This window comes from Abrus precatorius, unplaced genomic scaffold (genome assembly GCF_003935025.1).
Source record: "Abrus precatorius isolate BTA unplaced genomic scaffold, Abrus_2018 Scaffold10, whole genome shotgun sequence".
Classification (NCBI taxonomy): Eukaryota; Viridiplantae; Streptophyta; class Magnoliopsida; order Fabales; family Fabaceae; genus Abrus; species Abrus precatorius.
Genome location: NW_020874292.1, coordinates 28,154,701 through 28,178,481, shown reverse-complemented (window position 1 = coordinate 28,178,481; position 23,781 = coordinate 28,154,701). Strand labels below are relative to the sequence as shown.

General features: G+C 29.1%; 5 protein-coding genes across 5 annotated transcripts; 2 read left to right on the top strand and 3 right to left on the bottom strand.

The window, feature by feature from the left end:
- Positions 1-1,201: 1,201 nt before the first annotated feature.
- Positions 1,202-2,693, bottom strand: LOC113853100 (probable stress-associated endoplasmic reticulum protein). The gene is made up of 3 exons (XM_027483555.1): positions 2,575-2,693; positions 1,422-1,569; positions 1,202-1,266 (listed from the first exon to the last, which is right to left on the bottom strand). The coding sequence occupies exons 1-3, from the start codon at positions 2,575-2,577 to the stop codon at positions 1,220-1,222; spliced, it is 198 nt and encodes a 65-aa protein (XP_027339356.1). The 5' UTR covers positions 2,578-2,693; the 3' UTR covers positions 1,202-1,219.
- Positions 2,694-6,784: 4,091 nt separating this feature from the next.
- On the bottom strand, positions 6,785-9,094 carry LOC113852696 (CASP-like protein 2B1). Its single transcript, XM_027483040.1, has 3 exons — positions 8,255-9,094; positions 8,033-8,165; positions 6,785-7,196 (listed from the first exon to the last, which is right to left on the bottom strand). The coding sequence occupies exons 1-3, from the start codon at positions 8,476-8,478 to the stop codon at positions 6,948-6,950; spliced, it is 606 nt and encodes a 201-aa protein (XP_027338841.1). The 5' UTR covers positions 8,479-9,094; the 3' UTR covers positions 6,785-6,947.
- Positions 9,095-14,435: 5,341 nt separating this feature from the next.
- Positions 14,436-14,912, top strand: LOC113852190. The gene has a single exon (XM_027482430.1). It carries the CDS (start codon positions 14,436-14,438, stop codon positions 14,910-14,912), a length of 477 nt encoding a protein of 158 aa, XP_027338231.1.
- Positions 14,913-16,741: 1,829 nt separating this feature from the next.
- LOC113852189 lies at positions 16,742-17,188 on the bottom strand. Its single transcript, XM_027482429.1, has one exon. It carries the CDS (start codon positions 17,186-17,188, stop codon positions 16,742-16,744), a length of 447 nt encoding a protein of 148 aa, XP_027338230.1.
- Positions 17,189-21,146: 3,958 nt separating this feature from the next.
- Positions 21,147-21,939, top strand: LOC113868181 (NADH-ubiquinone oxidoreductase 20.9 kDa subunit). Its single transcript, XM_027503788.1, has 2 exons — positions 21,147-21,372; positions 21,453-21,939. The coding sequence occupies exons 1-2, from the start codon at positions 21,219-21,221 to the stop codon at positions 21,602-21,604; spliced, it is 306 nt and encodes a 101-aa protein (XP_027359589.1). The 5' UTR covers positions 21,147-21,218; the 3' UTR covers positions 21,605-21,939.
- The last annotated feature ends 1,842 nt before the right edge of the window (positions 21,940-23,781 follow it).

The following is a 23,781-nucleotide window of genomic DNA, read 5'->3' as shown; positions in this document are numbered from 1 at the left end:
TCTTTGTATATCATGCACATGAGCAATGAATAAGTTCTCGAAATCAACCCCTAAACCTTAGATTTTAGTTTTGCACAGAATAATCGCCACCTCATATTTCACCTTTGGTCTTGCATTAATAAAAATCGAACATACTTCTACTTCCTTTAAATATCGAGCATTGGGTTCAATTAACAATTTTCTATGATACTAATAATAATGGCAACTGAAAAGTGTAAATTTCAATTGAACTACTAATTTTAAACAACAAAAAATATTTTTTTTAATAAAAAATTATTTATTACATTAAAATATCAAATATAATAAATTTATTTTTAATCAAGTTTTGTTATCTATAGAAATATGTACAGTTTGGTTGGAGGAAATAACGGGAATAAAATTTTATAATTTTTTCTTATTTGATTCAATATTTTATAATGGAGGAGGGGAGAAAAGGGAGCCTAAATTCTTCCTTGTTCAAACTTCAGTTTTGCTTCAAGAGCAGGAAAATATTTTACTCTAATTGGATACAATTATTCTTAATTTAATGTATGCATTTCGTTATTTTGAATAAATAATGATAAATTCTTTATTTTACATTTTGTTTCCTTTCCCTCTGCTTGTGAAGGAAAAAAATGAGTTCTAACTTGTGAGTCAGTTTAACTCTGAATTGGGTTCTAAAAAATTAGGCTCATGACTATGGTGAGTTTTTTCGATTTGATTTACAGTGGATCAACCTACCATAAGTTAGGGCAGATACTTCATAATAATAATAATAATAAATAAAACCATTGCCCCTAAAAGCCTTTACTCAAGTGTGTTGGGAAAAATTTGTTTTTAAAAAATAAATAATTGGTTGTGAACATTATAAAAAGGCACTGATAAATGATAGTAAAAGAAATTGATTTTTCAAATTTGTTAATTTTCAGATTCATGCATAGCCTTACGATTAATCATAGGTCAATTTTAATGAGTCTTGTCTCCACATCATCACGTATGGCTTTGACTATTTGGAATCGTTATCCTAAACGCATTTATTTTTAAAATGCACAAATAAAAGAAGCGCTCTGACTTGTTGAGAATTGAGCGTAGAATATACAGAACGAAATGAAATATTCATTTATTAGCAAAGCTAAGTTCTCCTTTGACACTGTCAACATACTGCAAATCTAAAGTAAATTACGACATTTACTAGATACCTATTTTTTATATATATTTATATATGAACATTCCTCCTGCTTTAGGCCATCCCACGACTTGTCGCAGTTCTTATGATCTGAAACAGAGCTGTCAAACAAAAATAATCACTCTCACATCTTTGCTAATCACATTTACAATATATATATATATATATATATATATATATATATATATATATATATATATATATAACTGGTGTGGAAAACTGAATACAAAGATGCTAAGGAAGCAAAAGAACGTACATGATCCAACCACAACGAAGATGAAGAAGCCAAGCAAAATTGGGCCAACAGGGTAGGCATATCCCTTCTTAGAGTTCTCAGATCCCCTCTTTGTAATGTTCCTCTGAAACCTTGCGATTTTCCTGTCTGCTAGGCGTTTTGAAGTAGTCTATGAAACCCAACATTACATGCCACAAATAATTTCATATGAGAATAAAATAGCAACATCAACAAGCCTAACAGACAACTCATTCTATCATGTTTTTAGGAAAAGTTTTCATTAAAAATAGGATGAGTTAAAAATGAAGGGGTGTATTAATAATATTTTTTAATTCTTTACCCAATACATTTATAAAATATTGAAGGGATGTATTAATGTTATTTTTATAATAAAAATTTTAATACCTCAAGGAGGATGTAGCATTTGGCAATACAAATAAGTAAAAAAAGTAAAAGTAAAAATTAAAAAGTGCTCGCTTCTGATAATCACTTTCATGGGCCATCACTGACTTGAACAGCCCCACTTCCCTCATAAAATCAGAAGGCTCCAAAACATAAAGATGAAATTTCTGTAACAGCAGAAAGATCACATTTAAAAAAAAAAAGTTACAAAAAAGGATGTAATTGGGAACAGGAAAAAGGTCGGGGAAGAGAAAGAAAAATTGCGGACGTGGTTGCAGCTTTATCAGTGACCTTTTTTTCACAATTTTTTTTTATATTTACAACACAACCTCAATTTAGAATTACAATTTTGCCCATTCGTTTTAAATTACAGAATGTATTTTTATATATAAATATAAAATTTAGATAAACTAAAACAGGCATCTTAAAAGCAAAACAACGCTATTTGCTACAGTAAACTTTTATGATCGCAAGCTAAGATAACCATGAACAAATAGAACTCAAGAAAACTGGGTTGCAAACGAGTCCTCGCTACATCGGCGAATCAAAACTCCAAAATCCAATTTTTTCCTATATAATATTTACCAAAGATTTTTGTACCCAGTCAAAAAAGCAAGATTATAAAGAGAAAAAATCAGAAACAAAAGAGGTTTCTAGAAATTAAAAAACTGGCTCCAAAAGAAAAATAAAATTGATGAGAAACAAAAAAAAGAAAAAAATGAAAAACCCACCAAAGTAAAAGAATAAGAGAGACGAAAGAGAAAAAGTTTACCATAGTTGTGAAAAAATCAGAAACGAAACAACCCTTCCTTGAGACGCACTTCTAAGAGGAACAGAGATTATTATTATTAATATTATTTAATTTGGGTGGAGAATAATAATGTGATGCAAGCTGAAAGCAGAGTCCACAGTTTATGTGACATTTAAAGGGAGAGGAGACTTGTATGTTGGGTTTTGGCATTATATGTGAGTGTGTCACCTCGTCACGTTGACTCGTGGAGTTTATGTATAAACTTTTAGGTACCCCTTTTCTCTTCTATTTTCGGACACTTAATTTTATTTTAGTTTGAAAAATATATGAAATCGGTGAGATAGCTCTTGCGTTACACAACTTATAATCTTATTCCAATCGATGCGTTGTGATCCGGAGTTGACTACAAACCATAAATGTACTCACCCCAAAATAACGTGCTTTTTGGTAATTCTATTTCTAAAGCATTATTTAAAGAATTATGGTAAATATATATTAGTAGTTTTATTTCTTAATTAGTATCATTCAAATATTGGTTAATATTTTCTACAATTTGTTATTTTTAATTTAAAAAATTATTCTTCACAACACACCGTAAAAACATATTTTTTTTATATTTTTATAACAATAATTTTGTAAATCTTAATTTTTAAGATTAATTTTAAGCAGGCGAATACAATAATTGTTTATTTTATAAAATATTTATTACTTAAATATATAAAATCATAATAAATATTTTTAAAAAATCATTATTATTAATTGCTTAAATTAAGTTTAAAGAGCCAAATTAATATTTATTACTAGTGTAACATTAAATGTTATAAAGTTTAAAATAAAAATATTACTATTTATTAATTTTGAATGAAGACATGTTAAAAATTAATTAAAAAATATAAATTCATAATATTTAATTAATATTTCATAATTTTATTTAATTATATTATTTATATTAACAAAATATTTATTCATTTTTTAAGTAAATAAATTATTTTATTTAAAATATTAAAATTTAATGTTATTAATAGTTAAATTTTAAGATATCTTATCGTTACTAATTAAAAATTTATTATACATATATTTTTATTACGCAGCTTTGAACGCGCGTTAAAAAAAACTGTTAATGTATAAGTTATCTATTCAACCATTAAAGATTATGAGTATTATTAAATAAAATATAAAATTTTAATATACAATTATTTTCATTATTTTTTATCAACCAAAAATCATTTATTGTAAAAATGAATAAAAACATATAAATAATGAAAAAAATACCGGTAAAAACAAAATAATTAATAATATATACAATTGACAATATTGTAGTATTAAATGAACATTTAATACTATAGTGTAATATATATAGTTGAATGAATTGTGTAACGTTTAATACTTATAAAATGTACAATAAATGAAAATAAACTACTACAAAGTTTAATAACTGAAAATATATATTAAATTTTTATAATTTATTAATACTTTTTATTATTCATAAATAATTTATTTTATAAAATATATTTTAATATTAAAAAATGAAACACGTAGTAATATAAGACATGTGAATTGACGAGGACGATAATAATAATAAAAATAAAAATAAAAATAATAACTATTATTGTTATTATTATTTTATTAACATTAAAATATTATAGTATTATTGATAAAAAATTATTTCATTAATATCACGTTAACTACTATTTTATTAAATATAGTATGTTGTCAACTTAAATTTTAATATTAAATACTATATTTATTTAATGTTATATTTTATTAAGCTTGTATTAAGTTTAATATATATGCATTAAAGGTATAACCTTTAATATTTATTGTTTTCAATGTCATGTTAAATATGCTTTTAATATTTTTTTTTGAATAAATATTTATAATAAAAAATAATAAAATTTTAATATCTATTAGTTATTGTAAGATATTTTTAAAATGGTCATAATAGGTCATAAAATAAAAGAAAGAAAAAGGAATATAAAAGAGGCAGAGCACATTTAAAAAAAAAAATCAAACTCATACAATCACAATTTATACATTGTGGTCGAATCAGTTGGACTATTTTATTTTATTTTTCAATTAACTGACCTGAAGCAAGAAATTTGAACTATTTATAATGTTTCAGTGCATTCTTAAACATATTGGAAAGATGGCAAGAAATAATCTAATTTTTATTTCCTATTATAAGAAGATTCAGACATTAAGCTACTGGCTTAAGATATTAATAAATTTAAATCAACTCCTATATTAAAACTTAAAAGTACTCTATTTTAGAAATAAAATATTTTATAAATTATTTTTTTGACAATTTATTATATATACTTTTTAAAATTAAAATTGTTTAAGAATAATATATATATATATATATATATATTTAATTTTTAAATTATATATATCTATATATATATATTTGCTTTAGAATAAACTACTTAGTGCATTCTTAAACATGTTGGAAAGATGACTAAAAACAATTTAATTTTTATTTCCTATTATAAGAAGATCCAGACATTAACTACTGATTTTATATACTAATAAATTTAAAATAATCCTTGTATTATAAATAAAAATATTTTAAAAAGAAGTAAAGTATTTTGTGAGTTATTCTCTTTCACATTTTCTCATATATACTTTTTAAAATTAAAATTGTTTGTGAATTATATATGAATTACATTTCTTGTCACTGTAGTAATTTTATCTCTTGTTAACTTTTATTTTTAAATTTTTGGTTCTAAAATGGGATAAAAGTTGTTACTTTATTTTTTCTTGTTAACTGTATAATCTTTTAGATGTTCATGAATTTTTATTTTATATTTATAAAATTTCTCTTATCATTTATATAAATTTTTAATTTGTAGTGAATACCTCTGTTTATATTTAAATTTTTTTATCACTTTGTATAAACTTTCAATTATTCTGAAAATTTCTTTATGTATAAAATTTATAATACTTAGTATACTTTTTATTATTTTTAAATAAATTATATTTAAATTTATTACATTTTTATCATTTTAATATATATTATTTATGATTATAGAGTTTAAATTAAACTAATTTTTTTAAAAATTTAATATTTTAAATAATTTTATTGTGTACATAATTATTTACAAAAATATATAATATTTATTTAATTATTAAATTGTATATATTTACATTAAAATTAAATACTTATACATTACACATTGATTAGTTAACCTATAAAAGTTGGTCTAAGTAGTAAAGTTCAGTATCGCTTAAGTAAGGTGTTAGATTCAAGTTTTTGTGTACGTAAAATTTTTTTAATGATAATTATTTTAAAATCTAATATAGTTATAATTTTTTTAAAAGATATATAAAGTGAATAAAGACAATAAATTAATTGTAATTAGCTTGAAATACATATAGATAATTATAGTATGAAAAATAATTTTAACTTTTGTTCAAAAGATAAATTTAAATAAAAAAAATTAAACCACACAACAAAAATTTAAATATTCAAAGATTATACTGAACATATTAAATATAGATGCTGACATTGTTAATAGATCTATTTGTATGCTCATCACATATGTTTCCCTTATATTCTATTATATATTTCTAAAATATATAAGTATTATCGATCCTTAATTTCACCATACAATATTTTACACCCATTAAAAGAAAAAAAAAAGTAATGTAGGACAATTTTTTTAGAATTTGATTACTATACATTAATAATATAAATTAATATATTATCATACATTATTAACTTTATAAAAATCTATTTGAATGTTATCTTTATCATACATTATAATTGATTGATAGTATATAAATTTTTATATGAATTTTACATTAAAATTAAATTATTAATAAATAAATATTATACATCGATATATCAGTAATACAATGCTTCATGTTAATAGAGAATTTTATTAGAATAAAAAATTAGTATAGATTACCAGCACACTATACCGATGATACAATATATTGTACTATTAATTTAAAATTAGAACATATATCATGTTACCATACCATGAGAAGCCCCAAGTTAAAAATCAATGATATTCAATGTCACGTAGTATTTTAATTTTTAGTTGTTCAAATATATCTCTGCTTTTATATTTACAATCATTCAAATGTAAAAAAAATTTGCCTCTCGTTTTCAACTTCAGCACAATGGAATTGTGTTAATGTATTGGCAAACATAGCCTTAGCCATTCGGGATATTGGGATTGAACATATAGCATTACCGAAGTAGCTAACTTCAACTATACTGCCATTAATTATTAACTGATCAGTACAATAGTTGGTATTCCATTCCCATAATACCATCATCATTTACTGCTACATGTATAGACGAAGAGCCTTGTAAATTACTGAACAATTATGTTGAGGGGGTGAGTGGTGGGTTATTTAACTAGAACCTGTGGTAGTTTTCTAACCTACCAATTTGCATTTTTAGTTTTGTTACTGCCATACAAACGGAAAAGACTGAAAGCAGAAATACAAGACAGGACCACTGTACTAAGGCTAACCACAAAAGCACTAGCTAACCCTTCTCCCACTTGGTTGCAGAATTTCCCATACATGTTGCATACTTTCATCCATTGAAGTTCTGGCTGGCCCATCTTTGCAAACACAGCAGATTGCACTGCAGCCGCCACCGAAGCCACTGTTATGTATGCCATTACCTGCATACATAGGAAAGTTATGTTTTTCAGTATCATGATCTATTTCTATAGCATTGATCTATTAAAAAACATAAATGAATATAAAAATATTTCTTTAAGTAAAGATGTATTCAATTTATAGGATAAGACCATATCTACCGTACTCATTGTCTTGTAATTGTAATTGCTTTGGTCATTACTCATTCCCAACCACTACTAAAAATCCCAACAACCAGCACACATTTGTGATACCTCCCAATCATGGAATTAAGTATGTCTTATGGTGAACGATTCTCTACTCCTAACATCAATTAGATACGGTTCCCTATAAGGTCCCACAGTACTGGTTACCCTTGCTTGACAAGACAAACTTGAGATCATTATGATTTGTTGTCTAAATTTGAGCCTTAGATTAAACCATATCCAAACCGACCCTCTGACACAGGATATGTATGCAAAGACCATATATTCCAAACAAATCGAATTTATGAATTGAAACTCGATCAGATGAGTCAACCAAATACACTCTCCCTTATGATTTTTTTCTCTAATTAGAATTTGATATGGCTTCATATTCCATTCCATTAATCAATTAAAGTCTTCAACAGAACTAATTGGATGCAATTAACAAATTGTTGATGTGAACTCCACTCCTTAGAAACTGAAAGCAGCCTCCTGAGCTAGACTTCAACTTTGGGCAATTGACATATGGAAAGCTATAAGGAATTCAATAAAAAGCAGTGAAATGAGCGCGCTGCGAGAATTCAGATGGTGATGCAAGCATCTTGATACTTGAGTTTTGGTCACTCTACAAAAGTAAAACATGTAAATAGTCTTTTTATGTAAATAAAATGAACCTGATCACCGGAAAAAACAGCCCAAGCTAAGGGCTTGCTGAAGAGTACTCTTCCCCTGATCATACTCACAATACAATGCAGCCCTTGGATTAACGAGTAGCCAGCAGCTAACCCATTTGCAACTACCAGGAACCTGCAAAATTAATGGCCATCAAAATAAGAACACTACAACTTGCAATGCTTTGGCAATCAAAAGAGAAGATTAGAGAACAGAGAGCTAACACTAAAGCCTTCATGTCAGTAAATTTAGCTTTCTTCTGAATTGAGAAAATCTCTTTGACTTGGGAATCAGTCCCCACAAGAACAGCTGCAAGAACTCCTAAACCAAGGATCACAGACCTTAACACCAGTTCTGTTATCCTAATCCTTCTATCAAACACTTTTAAGTTTGTGCTGTGGTAAACTGGGACAGTCCCGGGACTAACACCAACGCCCAAGTAACTCATTTCCCCTCCAAAATCAACACTCAAAACAACAAACACGAGCAATATAAAGGAATGCCTCAAATCCACCTAGAAAGAAGACTAGTGAGAACTATGGATGAACACCAACCGTAAGCTCTCCAATACTTATATAGACAATTTTCATTTTCTTTTCCAAATTAGTTATGATAAAGCTTAGCTACAATGCAGCACAGCTTGCCAAGTGGTCAAAATTTGAGGCTGCTAGGACAGAGAAAAATGTGTAGACAAAAAAGGGCACTTCAATCTATACATACATGGTCATTAAATAGGTGTGCTCTGACCTCTGGTTCTGCATTTAAGGACTTGTAAATGAAAAGAAAAAAATGTGGTTTTTAGCGCTCCTTTATTGTTTCTAGGAAGAAGTAGCATTTTCTCGTCCCTAGAAAGGATCTGATAACATAAAGGGTGTCTTAATTCTGATCATATAAGGAGAGTGTGATTCAATTTATGATGCCCCATTTCTTTTGCCTAGGCCATACCAATTACCGATCAGATAGTGAAAGAAAACAGGGTAATGGTATGGTGCCTAGTTTTTTTACCATTTCTTGTTCAGTAAAAATAGAAATTTGCATGAAAAGGTAGAATAACGGTATGTTACTCTTGTCTGGCCTAGTGGAGAAATTTGGTTGTTGAAAGCTTACGCAAGAGAAAAAAAAGGCTGAAATGGGCCATTAAGGGTATTAATTATTTGGTAGGCCAAGAGTGTTTATGGCTATTCACAAAATATCTGTAAGTCATTATTCATTAGTCTCATAAATAAAGAACACAAGAATGGATTGCAAAGCAAACCATGCCAAGTATAGATGAAAATAATGCCGTCCCACTACATATCAACAACTTCGTTCCACTAAACGAAGATCCTGATCCTCACCACTAGCTAAATTTACCTTCAAAAATTGTAAGATTGCCTTCATGTCATTCCAAGAAGATGCACGTCGCTTTTTCCTTTGCTTTTTCAGTGATGAAGATATTTGACTATGTTTTTTTCTATCACATTGTTTATGTTACAGTCAGAGCCCACAAGATCATAGTCCCTTTGAACCCATTTGACAAAATCTTAGGTTTGTAGTTTAAATTTTAAGATCAAATTAAATTTAAAACCTTTTAATCTGATCTAAATAAACTTTAACGTAGGTATAGCTAGCAAAAATTTGTAAAAAAACTTTAAAAAATTGAGCTTTTGTTAAGTTTAAATATTATTTTAAGAGTCTAATTTGAATTTGAATTTGAATTTTTTAGCCCATCTTATTAAAGTTGATGACTATCATGGGTTGAATAGTTTTTTTTTTTAACCTTAATCACTTATATTTTGGTTTAAGTCACAAATATCTTTTACCAAAAGTAATTTTATTTAAATTAAGTATAACTATTATGAATGATAAAACTCCTTTTTTAATATTTAAAATAATTATATTTATTAAAATTTAAACTTGAAATCACACATTATTTGCTATTGAGTAAGGTTATTTTCATAATATTTTTAATATATTATTTATTTTATCTCACATTTATTTTTTTAGTTATAAAAAGTACGGTAAAATTATAATTAGTTTATACTATTTCCCACCATGCATGTCCATTCGAAGTAAAATTTACTCTGACCTTTGCTTATGGTGGACCAAGTGCACTGGGCCTATGCTTACGGTCTGTCTCTCGCTCCCGTGTTTAATGTTGTGCATAAAAAAAAAAACTATGTTGTGCGTTAATTTAATTTAATTTATTTTTTATACAAAAGCTGTCAGTTTTAATTTGTATTTGCATGAAGTAAAAAAAAAAAAAAACTTAATATACCCTTTAAATAATTGAACGTATTTGTTTCTATTTTTTTAAAATACACATGATATTTAAATAAAGGAAATTTTAGAAGCAAAGTACTCTAGTGCAATAATTTAATATTGACTGGATGTTTTGAATTAGTAAATAAGGACAATAAATTAATTATAATTAATTTGAAATATGTATAGGTAATTATAATATACAAAATAATTTTAAATTTTGTTTAAAAGGTAAATTTAAATAAAAATAAATTTAAATCACACAATAAAAATTTTAAAAGTTAAGAAATATAAATAAATATCAAATAAAAAAATTAGACAGCATCATTAAAATTGAGAAAAAAAATAATGAAAAAGTACATTAAAAGGCCATATGTATATTGTATAAAAAAAGTAAAAGAACTATTCTTATTTGATATGTAGTCAAGGACACACACAATTCAATTGACACTGATTATTAAAGCTCGTAAAGTAATATTATTAATAATGTTTTATGAAAAGTAAATTTTATTGATTGAACTTTTGAGCAGTAAGATATTATCTTAAATGATTAAACTATATCTTTCGTTTTCATTTCTTATTATAACAAGCGAGAGAATAGAACAAGAAATTGTAAGTAATCATATTAATTCTACATAAATGATTAAAATTAAGATTAAATAAAATTAGTATAAAAAATATTTATGCATTGTTATAAAATAAAGATTTATTGTTTACATAACAATAAGTAAAAGCAATTCTGAATTCAAATATGTGTGTATAAAAGTAAAAGCAATGATGATTGTTGAAAACCTACTTGATGGAGATGTTGGGGAGGTGGGGTTAAGAGTGAGCAATTAACATTGAAGCATGAATGTCACAGTTCATGGCTTTTGGGTGTATCCTTCACAATTGATGAAAATGGAGTCCCAATTGCAGTAGTGGAACCCATTAAAATGGAAATTATGTTTCAGAAGGAATGAATCTTTCTTCAATTGTCACACTCTAACATTAACTATAGAGAAATGACTTGGAAGCAGTATATTACTAAACTAGCCCCACCTTATCTACCAAAGTCTAGGCTAAAAGATGAACCTGTATATGGATAAAGTTAGGTCTACACACATATCAAATTCCCATTATATTTTCTCACAATCAAGAACTTGTATGGTAATTTTTTTACATGTACAAATATTGCTTGCAAGCATTTTTAGTTGTATTATTATTATTTCAATCAAAATTACTATTCCAAATTACACAAATTTATTTCTAATATGTGAAACATATTTTTTGTAGATGTTTGTAAAATTTTAAAACTTGTTAATTTTTTTAAAAACTAACATCCTAAATATAAAATTATCCTATATATTACCCTACATATAAAATACTTATTAAAATTCTGAATAAATAAATTAATTATGTCTATTTTATAAAATTTTATTACAACAAAAAATAAAATAAGAATTTAATTTAAACATACTAATTATATATAACATTTTATATTCTTTTCCAATTTTGAATTGATATTAATATTTATAAAAATTATTATAAAAATATATATTTAACATATTTTAATTAATTAATAGTATAAAATTTATACTAACAATAGACTAATGTTAAACTCATAAAATAACTTCCCTCTTCAACTATAATTTCTAACCCCCAATGTAAATCATCAATTGGAACAACATAAACAATAATAATACAACCCTATATTTTCTTATACTAATAAATCTCTATTTTTACTACAAAGTACAAACTGCTTTATTTTATGTAAACAACATGGGTTTTAAGGAATGAGTTCATTTTTAAAAATAAGATTCTTCATAATGATATTTCAAAGAATTATATGTCTGACAATTTATTATACCCATATTTGATAATTTTTTTTATAACTTATAAAAGTTATTCTTAATAATATTTGATTGTAAGGTAAAAGTATCTTTAAAAGTTAATAGAATTTCTTGTTTCTTTCTCACAATTGATTAGTCACTGTTACACTAAGAACCTACTATTTATTTTTCTAAATAAAAAATCATTTGCATGAGAAATAGACTGTAAAGTGGTATCCTCAATCCCATAGCACTTTTCACATCAACATATGGATTGTTAAGAGTTTTAACAGAGATAGACAACATATGGTTTATTACTGCCTTCGGATGCAACATATGGTCCTTGCAACCTATACAATAAAAAGATATTTCAAAAGTTCAACTTTTATATACAGAAATTCACGTTATTCGTTACCTGTCATTAAACAAAAGAAATATCATTTGCAGTGATATACTAAAAATTTAACCATTTTGTTAATATTAATTTTAATTTATTTTTAAATGATTAAAGTTGGTATAATTTTATTAAAAAATATTACATTAAAAATTATAAAGTTATAATTTTTTTTAATTAAAAAAAATCTCTCTAAATATTTTAAGATAAATTCGAGGATATTTTTAAAATAGGAAATATTTTATGCTTTCTCATATAATTAGGTTAGTGATTTATTTAAAAAATATATAAATACTTTTGAATTTTTAATATATTAAAAAAACCACACCTTATAATTCAAAATAAAAATAAAAATGCAATGCTCCTCAATTTTAGAAGTACAGCAACAAGTATCCTTTTTGAATTAAGCTCTGAAAACCATCATTAATATTTTTAAAAATTTAAATAAAATAAAATATAATGTGATTTTCCTTTATTATAAATTAACTCACTTATGCTACTTAAACAATTTTGTAATCACAGGACTCAATTATTCTTTCAAGGACCAGCTGAATTCAGATAGGGCAATTCGCTATTTACTGCAAATTAGTTGCACAAATGTCAAATTAGTTTCACTTATTAGCTTTTAATATCCTTTAACTCAAGTAGCTATTAACTGAAAATTAGATGTAAATTTTGTAGATGCATTACACTTTACCGCAGACAAATTTTGGGATAAATGTGATTTGTGACTGCTATTTTAACTGCAAAGTTTTATCAATTGCTTTCAGTAGATTTGTGCTCCTGCTGGTATTCACTGTCTTTTTTTCTAAGCATGAAACAAATAAAACATAAAACTTTGAAAAACTTTAAGATTAGTTGATATATGATATGATTAAGACTAACATGATATTGTAGAGATCTCACTTGGGTGAATATAAGTGGTGGTTGCAGCAGGTTTGGAATTTTGAAATAGCAAAGCAAGAGGCTCCGTTGCTTTGTAAACAATGTGATATTTGTTAATGAAGGCACGAGAGGTTTGGTTCCCATGGAATTTGGTAGGTAAAAAGGTTGGCTCACAGTTCAGTTCTAATTTTGCTGCAATTATTCCACAGCCCAATTCCTGGCCCTACCCTTCAGCTATCCGACACTCAAAACATTGACCTAATTATTTTTCCTCAAAACTATGTGGCCCAGGCCCTATGAGATATGAACACCGTCCTATTGAAATTTCAATGATATGGACACCATATACCACTCCCATATTTCATACAAGGAAATATATAAATTTTAATAATTATAGTATCGTGATGTAAATCGCATGTGTAATACTTGACATTTTGGGGATCATTCTCTCACAAAACATGAAACATCAAATCTATATTAATATTTTAAAGAAATTTTCTAGACTTATTACAGTAAAATTAACCATATACAAATGCCAAAAAAGCTAATGAATCATTGATATTTTGGATCACTGATTCTGGGGGGTGGATGAAATTCTCGTGTCATAATATAAAAATTGCTAACAAAGCCATGTTTCTCTAATCACATAAGAGAATGCTAGATCTTGAAATGGGTTTGGGTGTAAAATGTAAGTCATGTTCGGATAAAAATAAATTATTTAAAGATTTACTTACTAATAAATTCATAATTATAGTTATAAAGTTTCTTGAAATATATAAGTTTTATAAAATTGTAAAAAAACTCGTAAGTTATCCTGTTAATAGCACACCATACAAACCTAAACTTTGCAAAGCATGCCACAGTCAAGCTTTGCATGGTTTCCAAGAAAGTGCTTCCTCGTGTACAACCTACTCTCCATTAGGTTCTGATAAAGAATTTTATGATGAAATCCTCATGCTTTTTACCCTTCAAGTGCTGACATCCTTAACTGTTCCTCCCTATCTTCTTATTTATTCACATACATCCCAACCTTCACCTATCAATTTTGCAAAAATTCTCTTCTCTTTTCTCTAAATGGGCATGCGATGTTTGTTTATGCTTCTTTTTCTGCTTGGATTTGCAGAATCACAGTCTTCTATACATTCCTTTAACCATACAGACTTAGAAGCAGCGATAGGTGACATGAGAAGCAAATCTTACTATGGATTTGCAATGCTTTTGCAGATGCTGAATGGAACATCACAACCAAGTAGGGAGCTAACTTTCTTAATGCCAGATGATAGAGAACTATCTGCAACCTCTATTTCTGTTGATCAAATAGAAGAGTTCTTACTACGCCATGCTATCTTAATGCCTCTCTACTTCAATGATTTATCTCCTTTTCCAACTGGGACCCTTGTTCCCTCAGGGATTAGCTCCAAAATGATTAGGATCCATAACCGTGGTAGGGGGGATTTCTTTGTTAATAATGCACAAATAGTTTCAGCTAATGTTTGCTTGAGCTCAGTGATTAAATGCCATGGAATTGATGCATTAATTGAATATGATTGAGAATTGAGATTACGTCACATTATGTGGAGGTGTATTAGCAACCTTCAGGTGCAAGCAACCTTGGCGAGGAATACCTTTCCTATGGACCTCCAATATCAGAAAGGATTCCAATGTCCTCATACTTGTTCCAAACTCTATCTGACAGAAATAAAAACTTTACATGATTTAATTTGTTTGCTTGCACTTTTTTATATTTATATTATTTATTTGGTGCCATTCTTTGAAGTTTGAAAAACAGGAGTTGATGTGATGAGAAAAAATCGTGGATGCATAGCATGAAGCATAATATATGTTGCATGGATATGGGTATACTATTGATACTCCATATGAATACAGGAACAATAATGTTTGGAAGTTACGTTAATATAATTTTTCAAATTTATTAAAATAAGATATAATAAAATATTTGTAATTAATTGTTATGAGAATATTTATATAAAAAAAAATTAATAAACTCGTATCTCACAGTTTATAAAGATAAATGAATTTGATCGAGAAGGAAAATAAACAAGTAAAGAAAAAAAAATGAAAAATTACAATTTTCTGAAAAAAAAAATGCACAAGGAAAATTTAGTCATATCTCAAGCCACACTTACTTTAATTGGAGTCATATACAAGTCATCTAGTCATATCGCAAGCCTCACTTACTTTAATTGGAGTCATATTCCAGTTACGTACTTACTTTAAAAAAAAAGTAATGTTGATAAATATTCTGACGTACGTGTAGGTATGACACAAATGAAGCAGAAAATTGCCATATTTCAGAACATACAACTCTTGTTCTCTTAATAGGAAAAGATGAACTCATTTTATCAAATTAGATATAATTGTTTTTTAAATAAATTGATATTAAAAGCAATTTGTGCTCCTCATTTTGGAACAGTTAAAGAAGATCCATAGCTTTTGCAGTAAATTCCCGGCACAAAGCTCCACAGTGTTTATTTCAATATCCCCCCTCCCCCTTTCTTATCTAGATAGATAGATAGAGTATTTGTATTTAATTAGTATTGAAACGATAATATATGATAATATACATTTCAAGTGAAGTGCTTGGACTTTGTGAGGTTTCTCATATCCAAACATACAGAAAAAACAATTTGGATTCATTGAACTTTGAAGTCATCTTCATTGTTGTATTTTTTTGTAAATCTTTTTGCATGAAAACCGTTTACTTGTTCAGAGGGATTTGTTCCTTTATATATATATAATTATTATTTTATCTCATACATTAGCTTGACCAGTACTATATTTTCTCCTTCCTTCATTATTTTCTGAGACATCTCATTACTTATAAAAATTTCTTATAGTGGCCATGTCAATGATCATTTTAATCAAGTGCAAAGACTGCCATATTCCAAATTGCATTAGGGTACATTACCATTAAATTACAAATGTACAGATCCTATTGCATGTTCCTTTTTTTTAAAAGTAAAAAAAAAAGTTGATTACTAAGCAGATTGTTTGCAAGCTGTAAAGGACTGATGCTAACTAAAACTACACTACAACAAATTTATAAACCAAAACCAGAAAGACAGAAACCTAAAACCAACCAAGAAGAAAAAAACAGATGGTTCATTGATATTCCGTGACTCACCAAAATATCCAAACAGCCCCCATGTTCATGCTATTTCAAGCGTTATCATTGAATCTTTCCGTAGTACTAGCTAGCTAATAATCACAGGTAGTGATTTCAAATAGCTAAAAATATGATCAATACATGATGATACACTCGTGCCAATTAAGCCACCATAGAAAAGCCGTTTGTGTCACAATCACTAGGTGTTACATGACCCATCTGAAGGAACATCATTAGACAAATATAGATTCTTTCAAAGGTGAAGAGAAGTGTCAACACCAGAATCAGAGCCAGAGTCACAATCATAGACGTTCTTCCATGAAACCTGAAGGGACTGTGAATGTGCATAATTATTATAATCTGTGGGGCATAGGTTCAATGAAACCGGGGTTTGAACACTTGTATAGTCTTCTTGCTTGACCTGTGATGTTGGCCAAAGAGAAAGAGAAACATGGGGTGGCGACCTTGATGGCTTGGTCAATTCAGGGTTTGAAAGAAGCCTTGTTGGTTCATAACTCATTGTAGTATTGGAATTGAATTGCTTAGGTTCATTGAGCATTTTCTGAAGCTCCCTTTCCTCTCTCATTTCTTTTACTCTCTGAAGCTGTCGAAACCTCTCTTGTAGAAGAGCAATGGAGGAGTGAAAGACAGTAGGGTCGTGGTCATGGTCATGATCATGATCATGGCTTTGCCTACCCATTATGATGAGTAATAACAATCTGTTGTTGTAGGTAGCTAGGAATGAGAGAGAGGTCTAAGGAAGCATGAAATGATGAACATGTGTATATATAGTGTGATGGGCATGGTTAAGAAATCATAGTAGATAATAAAATAATTTACTTTAAGTCTAAAGATAAAAATGGTAAATGATTAAAAAAAGGGGAATGAGAATCGGCAGAGAGGCTGGAAAGTCCAAAAAGAAGATGTTGATTGGGCAATCTAACCGAGTTTTAAGGGTGTGTATGTGGGGGAAGGAGGCACAAGCATATCTTTCCTTTTTTTCGGTACGAAGAGGCAAAAGCATTACTAAAGCAGAAAAGGACTAAGAGAAAAGGCCAAGGGAATGTCGGAAGTAGCACATGGAATGGTGTGTTTGGAGGAATAATAAGTCGAGTGATGCCCTGCCAACATGTCCCAAAAGCCTTCTTAAGCTTTGGGGATGGTGGAGTCTTTTTGGTAGGCTTTGTTTGGATATCACATTATTTATTTATTTTTTCCTTTTCCTTTTAGATTTACTTCTTTCTTTCTAATAGGCTCCTAACCTTTTCCTTTTGTTGGGAGAAGGGGAAGTTGAGGAATTGGGGGCAGTGTAATAGCAAAATGACAAGGCTTAGAAGGGGGAATAATCTTGGGAGGTCATCATGCTTTGATTGAACAATTATGTATGACAAGGACAAACATACCAACATTCTTCTCTCTCTCTTTACCTCTATGCAACTTCTTTGTCCCTAAGTGTTTGGATGTGAATGGCATGCACAAACCAAAGCTGCAGATACCACTAATGGTTGGATTGGATGCTTCTCTTATGCGGCAGAAGCGCCCCCCTCCTCTATTATTTTCCTTAGATCTTTGGACTTTGAAACATACATTGACTGATTGAGATTAAATTAGACTCAAGATAGACATGGCGTGCATTATAATTCCTATTATATATTCAGTTTCATTGGCTGTTTAGTTAAATAAAAGCTTATGTTGGTGGAAGGATGTGAGCAATCTTGGCCAAATTAGCAACATACAAGCATAAGAAGTTGATGAGGCATTACAGGTTAAGTGACTACATTTCACAGATCCAATTATCTGAAACAGTAACACTGAGTACTGAGTAGTTAGTGCTATAACTTGTGCTGCGCTATGTCCAATAAAGAAAAAGGCATTTGGAGCTGAGTTTGAATGGACGTAGCAGCCTGAGAAAAGAGGTTAGGTGACTTCAAACAAAATAGAAAAGTAATATCTCATATCAACAAAATGCCTAATGAACACATTTGATCCCATTGTTGGGGATGGCTACAATATGGTAGGAATGTATGCATTAAGTACATGATTATACATCACTGATATGTCTTCCTAAAATCCTAACCACAGTGTTCATTTTCAAATATGAGATCTAAAACTACTGTCAAATCAAGTTTTAGAAGCATACATAAGTGGGATCTTGAGATCATCAGTGCCACACTTTCAATCTTACCCCCTCCATTTCAAGTTATCTGTTGCTTTGAGAATGTTTTTTTAGAAAAATCTGTTACTTTAAAATATCAATATAATATTACTTATTTTTTTCTAAAAATACTTTTATTTATTATCATTTCATCTAAATATTTAGCTAATCATAATTATTTTAATTCTTGTAATAAGGGTATTTTAGTATAAAATTTTTTTAAATCTTAAACCCTAAAATTATTTTATCTTGGTATATGTTTCTTTCTTAAGATATATAAATTATCTTAAATGGCAAATCCCTTGACATGGAGGGAATAATTGTCTTCAGCTTGGCTGAGTACATTATATATTTGATTATTACCTTGAGTGTGGGCTCAAGTTTCTGTCCAAGTCATTATTAAAGATTTTTTTGTTTAAATATATTTTAAATTTTTTATTAAAAAATTAAATTCATGTACAAACACATTTAACAATTGAATCTGATTTGATGGTCCAAGATGCCCTCAGTGAGATGGACACAAAATGCGGTTGACTGGTTGCATGGATGATGCAAGAAGGGATATGACCCCTTACTTATTTGGATACTATAGAAGAAGTGAAGAAACCACCAGACTCGCGGTTTCCTTCATGACTTGTAGGCTCAGTTGATATTAAATAAGTATTTAATTTCTAAAAGTGCTTCTTAAAAAGTTAGATAAAATAATTTATAAAAAAATTAAGCTATATAAATTAATTTTAACTTATGAGAAAATTAAGATATCTTTATTTGAATTAGGAGCTTCTAGAGGGCCTTGAAATCAAGGATTCTCTAAGGACTAAGATGATAACTTACGTAATTAAACCAAATGATTTTGATGAACAATAAATTTGCAATCCAGAGTAATTAAAAATTCTAATCGGGCAATTAAATTGATTTGCATAGTTTACCAAAAGATGAATGTTGGCAAAGAGACAGAACGGAAATCATTGCTATTTGAGTCAGTGACCACGTTAACTGGCAACGGGGAACGTGGCATTGAGCCACGAGAACAGTTGAAGAAATTGCAGAGTAAGGACCACCAATGACTAGACAGTGGAGTTTTGCACTCTCAAGCATAACTGATGTTTTCCGACATCTGGTTCGTACTTTATGCTGCAACGGTAAAAACACACAAGGATTTAAACAAATGTCACCACTAACAAAAGGACTTCCATCTATTAGCTCATAACGACACTCCAATATCGCTCTATGCCACTAGTTTCTTGTCGTGAAACATGAAAGAATCACCGTTTACCATGAAGTCAGGGAAAATATATTCGCCACTGGAAACGGTGAAACTGAAAATGAAAGATATTTATAAGTACAGAATGATACTATGCAGATTTCTTTTTATTTTTTGGAAAATGACTGTTTCACATTCTACCTTGGAGTTTTAAATCAGTGAAGAAAAGAGTAAAATAAATAAACAAATGAATAATGTGATAAAAAGAGAGTCCATGTTCATTTTAGCAGCTAGATGGTGTAGTACATATAAATTACTTAGTTTTACATTTATAATGATAATTCTTTCTCCTATTTTAACTAATCTTAAGCATTTAGGGTCATGGTTTTGCTATAGAGAGGCTGCACAAAATTTGGCAGGAGAGGATTTCTTTTGAATTGGGAGATGAAAAATAGAAATAATAAAAATAAAAGTGAAAATATAAAAGTTAGAGGATGTTTGTTTAATTTGTATTATATTATATTTTTAAAATAGAAAATTGTTTTTGAAAGGAAAAACAAACATCCCCTTCTTTTCTTTTTCTTTTTCAAAACGAGCTTTCATTCTCCTGGACTAATTATCATTTTTGTATTCTATGTGTACAAATAATTTTCTTCTAGACCCCAGATATTTATGCCAAAAAAATGGTAACATATTATTCAATTGTGTGCTAACACTTCATCTAAAATGTTTGATTATTCTTTTGACCAAGTACCTAAGTTGAGGTTCACTTGGTTTTTAGATAGATAAAGGTGGTAGTTTAGAACTGCCAGTGCAAGAGCAAGCAACAGTGGTATCTAAGATGACATTTCAACACTAGGACATAGCATATTAAGAGAGAACGTTTGGGATTATGTTCTTACCAGTATCATCTTCCTGCATAAATTGGTACAATTATGAATTGATTCTTGTCTATATTCATGATAGAGTCCCTCTCCCATAAATATGAGATTATCAAAGTAACTAGTTATAACATCATAATACTAGTACACTTATGTTGCATATTATTTCTTCGTCATGATCAAGATTTTTATTTGTCAATTACTTGGGGTCACTTAATAGTGATTAACCTTGTAAAAGTATATTTACTTTGAAAATTATTTTATATTTAATTACAGTGATATTAATAAAAATGCCAACAAAAGTTAAAACAATTTTAGTCTGTAATGGTGTTGAATTAAGAAGGCCAAGTGATTGGGCCAAGCGAAGTGAAAATGAAAGGCCCAACAGAGCCCAAAGACGAGGCATAGTAACAGGGTTGTGGAGGATGTAGTGTGGGGGGTGGAAGCAGAGAGAGGAACGATCGATAGAGTGAGAGTAGAAGGAGGAAAGATGAATACAGACATCACAGCGTCGACGAAGCCAGAGTACCCTGTCATTGATCGAAACCCTCCTTTCACCAAAGTGGTTGGCAACTTCAACACCCTCGATTATCTCCGATTCGTCACTATAACCGGCGTTTCCGTCACCGTCGGCTATCTTTCCGGTGAGTGTCCTCTTCTCTTTCCTTGACACGTGTTATGCTGAATCGAATTGAATTAGGAAATTTGGAATTTTGTTTGTTAGGGATTAAGCCTGGAATTAGGGGTCCATCGATGGTGACTGGGGGTTTGATTGGAGTGATGGGTGGCTTCATGTATGCGTACCAGAACTCGGCTGGTAGACTTATGGGTTTCTTCCCCAACGACGATGAGGTAGCTCGCTTCAACAAAAAATAACCCTTTTTCGGATCTCATTCAAAAACCCTCTTTTGTACCCGTTTGATTGCAATAATCACTTTTTCTTAAGCTATTTATTACCAGTTGAATTTTAAGCTTTTATTTGTAATGAATTTACTTCGTTCTCTTTATAGAGGAATGATAAACCTTGCTACTTTGGGGCTCTGGGGCTTTCATATTTTGGTTTATGTTGAAGTAAGGGGGGCAATGTAGCATTTCGTGGGTCAATTTGGTATGCAAGTTTGTGGATTTTGGTGTTTTGTTTTATAAGCTTCATTGTCAAGATAGAACAAGATAAACTTTAGGGCTACAATGTAGTGTTGAATTGAATTTTTCATTCTCTGCAATGCAAGTCTAGGAATTCTGTGTTGCGTGCCCTTTGTCAGCAATGGAACAAATATTGTGTTTCACCTTGCTTTTGAATGTACATTGGCAAGCCCTCACAATCTTGTTTGATGATCAAAACCTGATTTTACTGAAAATTTATGTTTTCATGTGTGCTTGAAAACACATTGAAAATTTTGTAAATATGGATCTAATGCAGAAACTACAATTTATAGTCTGTTTGGTTCCATGTTCAAATCCATACGAATTCATGTTTACTTCAATGCTACTTGTTGTTAGTTTTACGTCGGATTCATGTTTACAATTTTTTTAATGTGTTTCCAAATACATATTATTAGTGTTGAAGTGAACATGGATATGTGACCAATTAAACATTGATCCATTGCTGATCAAACATGATTTTGCACCCAAAGCATGCAAGACTAGAAATGAAAATGTAGCTTTTGTATTGGATTGAAAATTTCATATTGAGTTTTGCTGCTTACTTACTTTTGAGACAAAAGTTGAACATAAATCATTTTATTTAAAAACTTATTTTTAACCAAAAGTCAAATTTTACAAAATCAAGTTTGTAAATGCTCACCAAAATACACACTTATAGACATCCCTACTAGTGGTCATGCGTTTGTCACCGCTGTAGGCTTGAAACTTAACATCATTGTCCTCTCAATAATCTTTAACTTGCCACGTATATTTCTTTAATCAGAGTGTACTTATCAAAAGTTCATTTTTAGAGCAGGAGGAGGGTATAGATTCTCATATGTTGAGGATTATTAACAGGCAAAAGAATTATTCTATGGTGTGCTATTTGCATTCTGTTTAACTTCTTTATTGTATCTATATGAATAATAAATATATTATAGGCTCTATATATTATCAAATTGGAATCTAAAAGCACTTTTTTTCTTGCGGTGTTCTAATTTTAGTGCAAAATGGAACTCCATTCCCTGTATAATTGAAAACCATGTATAGATATACTAAAAATATAATAATTGTAGTACTAATAATACATTTTTCTTGCAGTGCTGAATTCTTAAGTTTTGCTTGTCCTTGCTGTAATTATGTAACTATTTAAAATTATAAGATATTCGTGTCATTCTAGTCTTTTCCTCCTTCAGTTAATGTATAAAAGTTAGTTGCCGTGTTTGAAATGCCCATTATGGCTCCTTTTTTTATCTTTTTATTTTTTTTTTCGTTATACTTCTTGCTTTAATGCAGTCTCTCTATCTATTTGACCAAACTGAAGATAATAATATATTATCATTGTTTTCCTGTCTTCCTACAACATCTTCGTACATATCTCAGTAAGCCAATAATCACCCAAATTGCTAAGTTGAATAAATCGATCATTCCCACAGTATAGTTTGAACCTCTGATTTAAGGCTTGTATTTTACTAGACCAAAAAAAAAGTCTTGGATTTTGGATTTTGCAATATTTGAATAAAGTGTTTCGCGAGAAGAATGTGTCATAATACTGAAGACAAAGCTGACGATTATTTCAATATGGAAACACGAAAAAGAAAACGGATTTCGGTGTTTTGCTGAAAGATTTTAGCAGCTTAGTGTCTGGCCTTGTTTACACTTAAAAACTGACAAATGTTTGGGTTTATGCCTGATGGAAAACAAGCTAGAATGACAATTGGAGTAGCGTTTCGCATTTTCTTCAACGTTGAGACTGAACTTTCACCACAAAATGCTGGACAAAACGGAAGCATAAATATTGTTTTTGTTTATTGTGAAGCTTATCTTATTTTTTTGTTAATCGAGATGTTGGTATTTCACATTCCTTGCCAATGATACTTTTAAAGTAGCTTTGTCAGACCGATTACGAA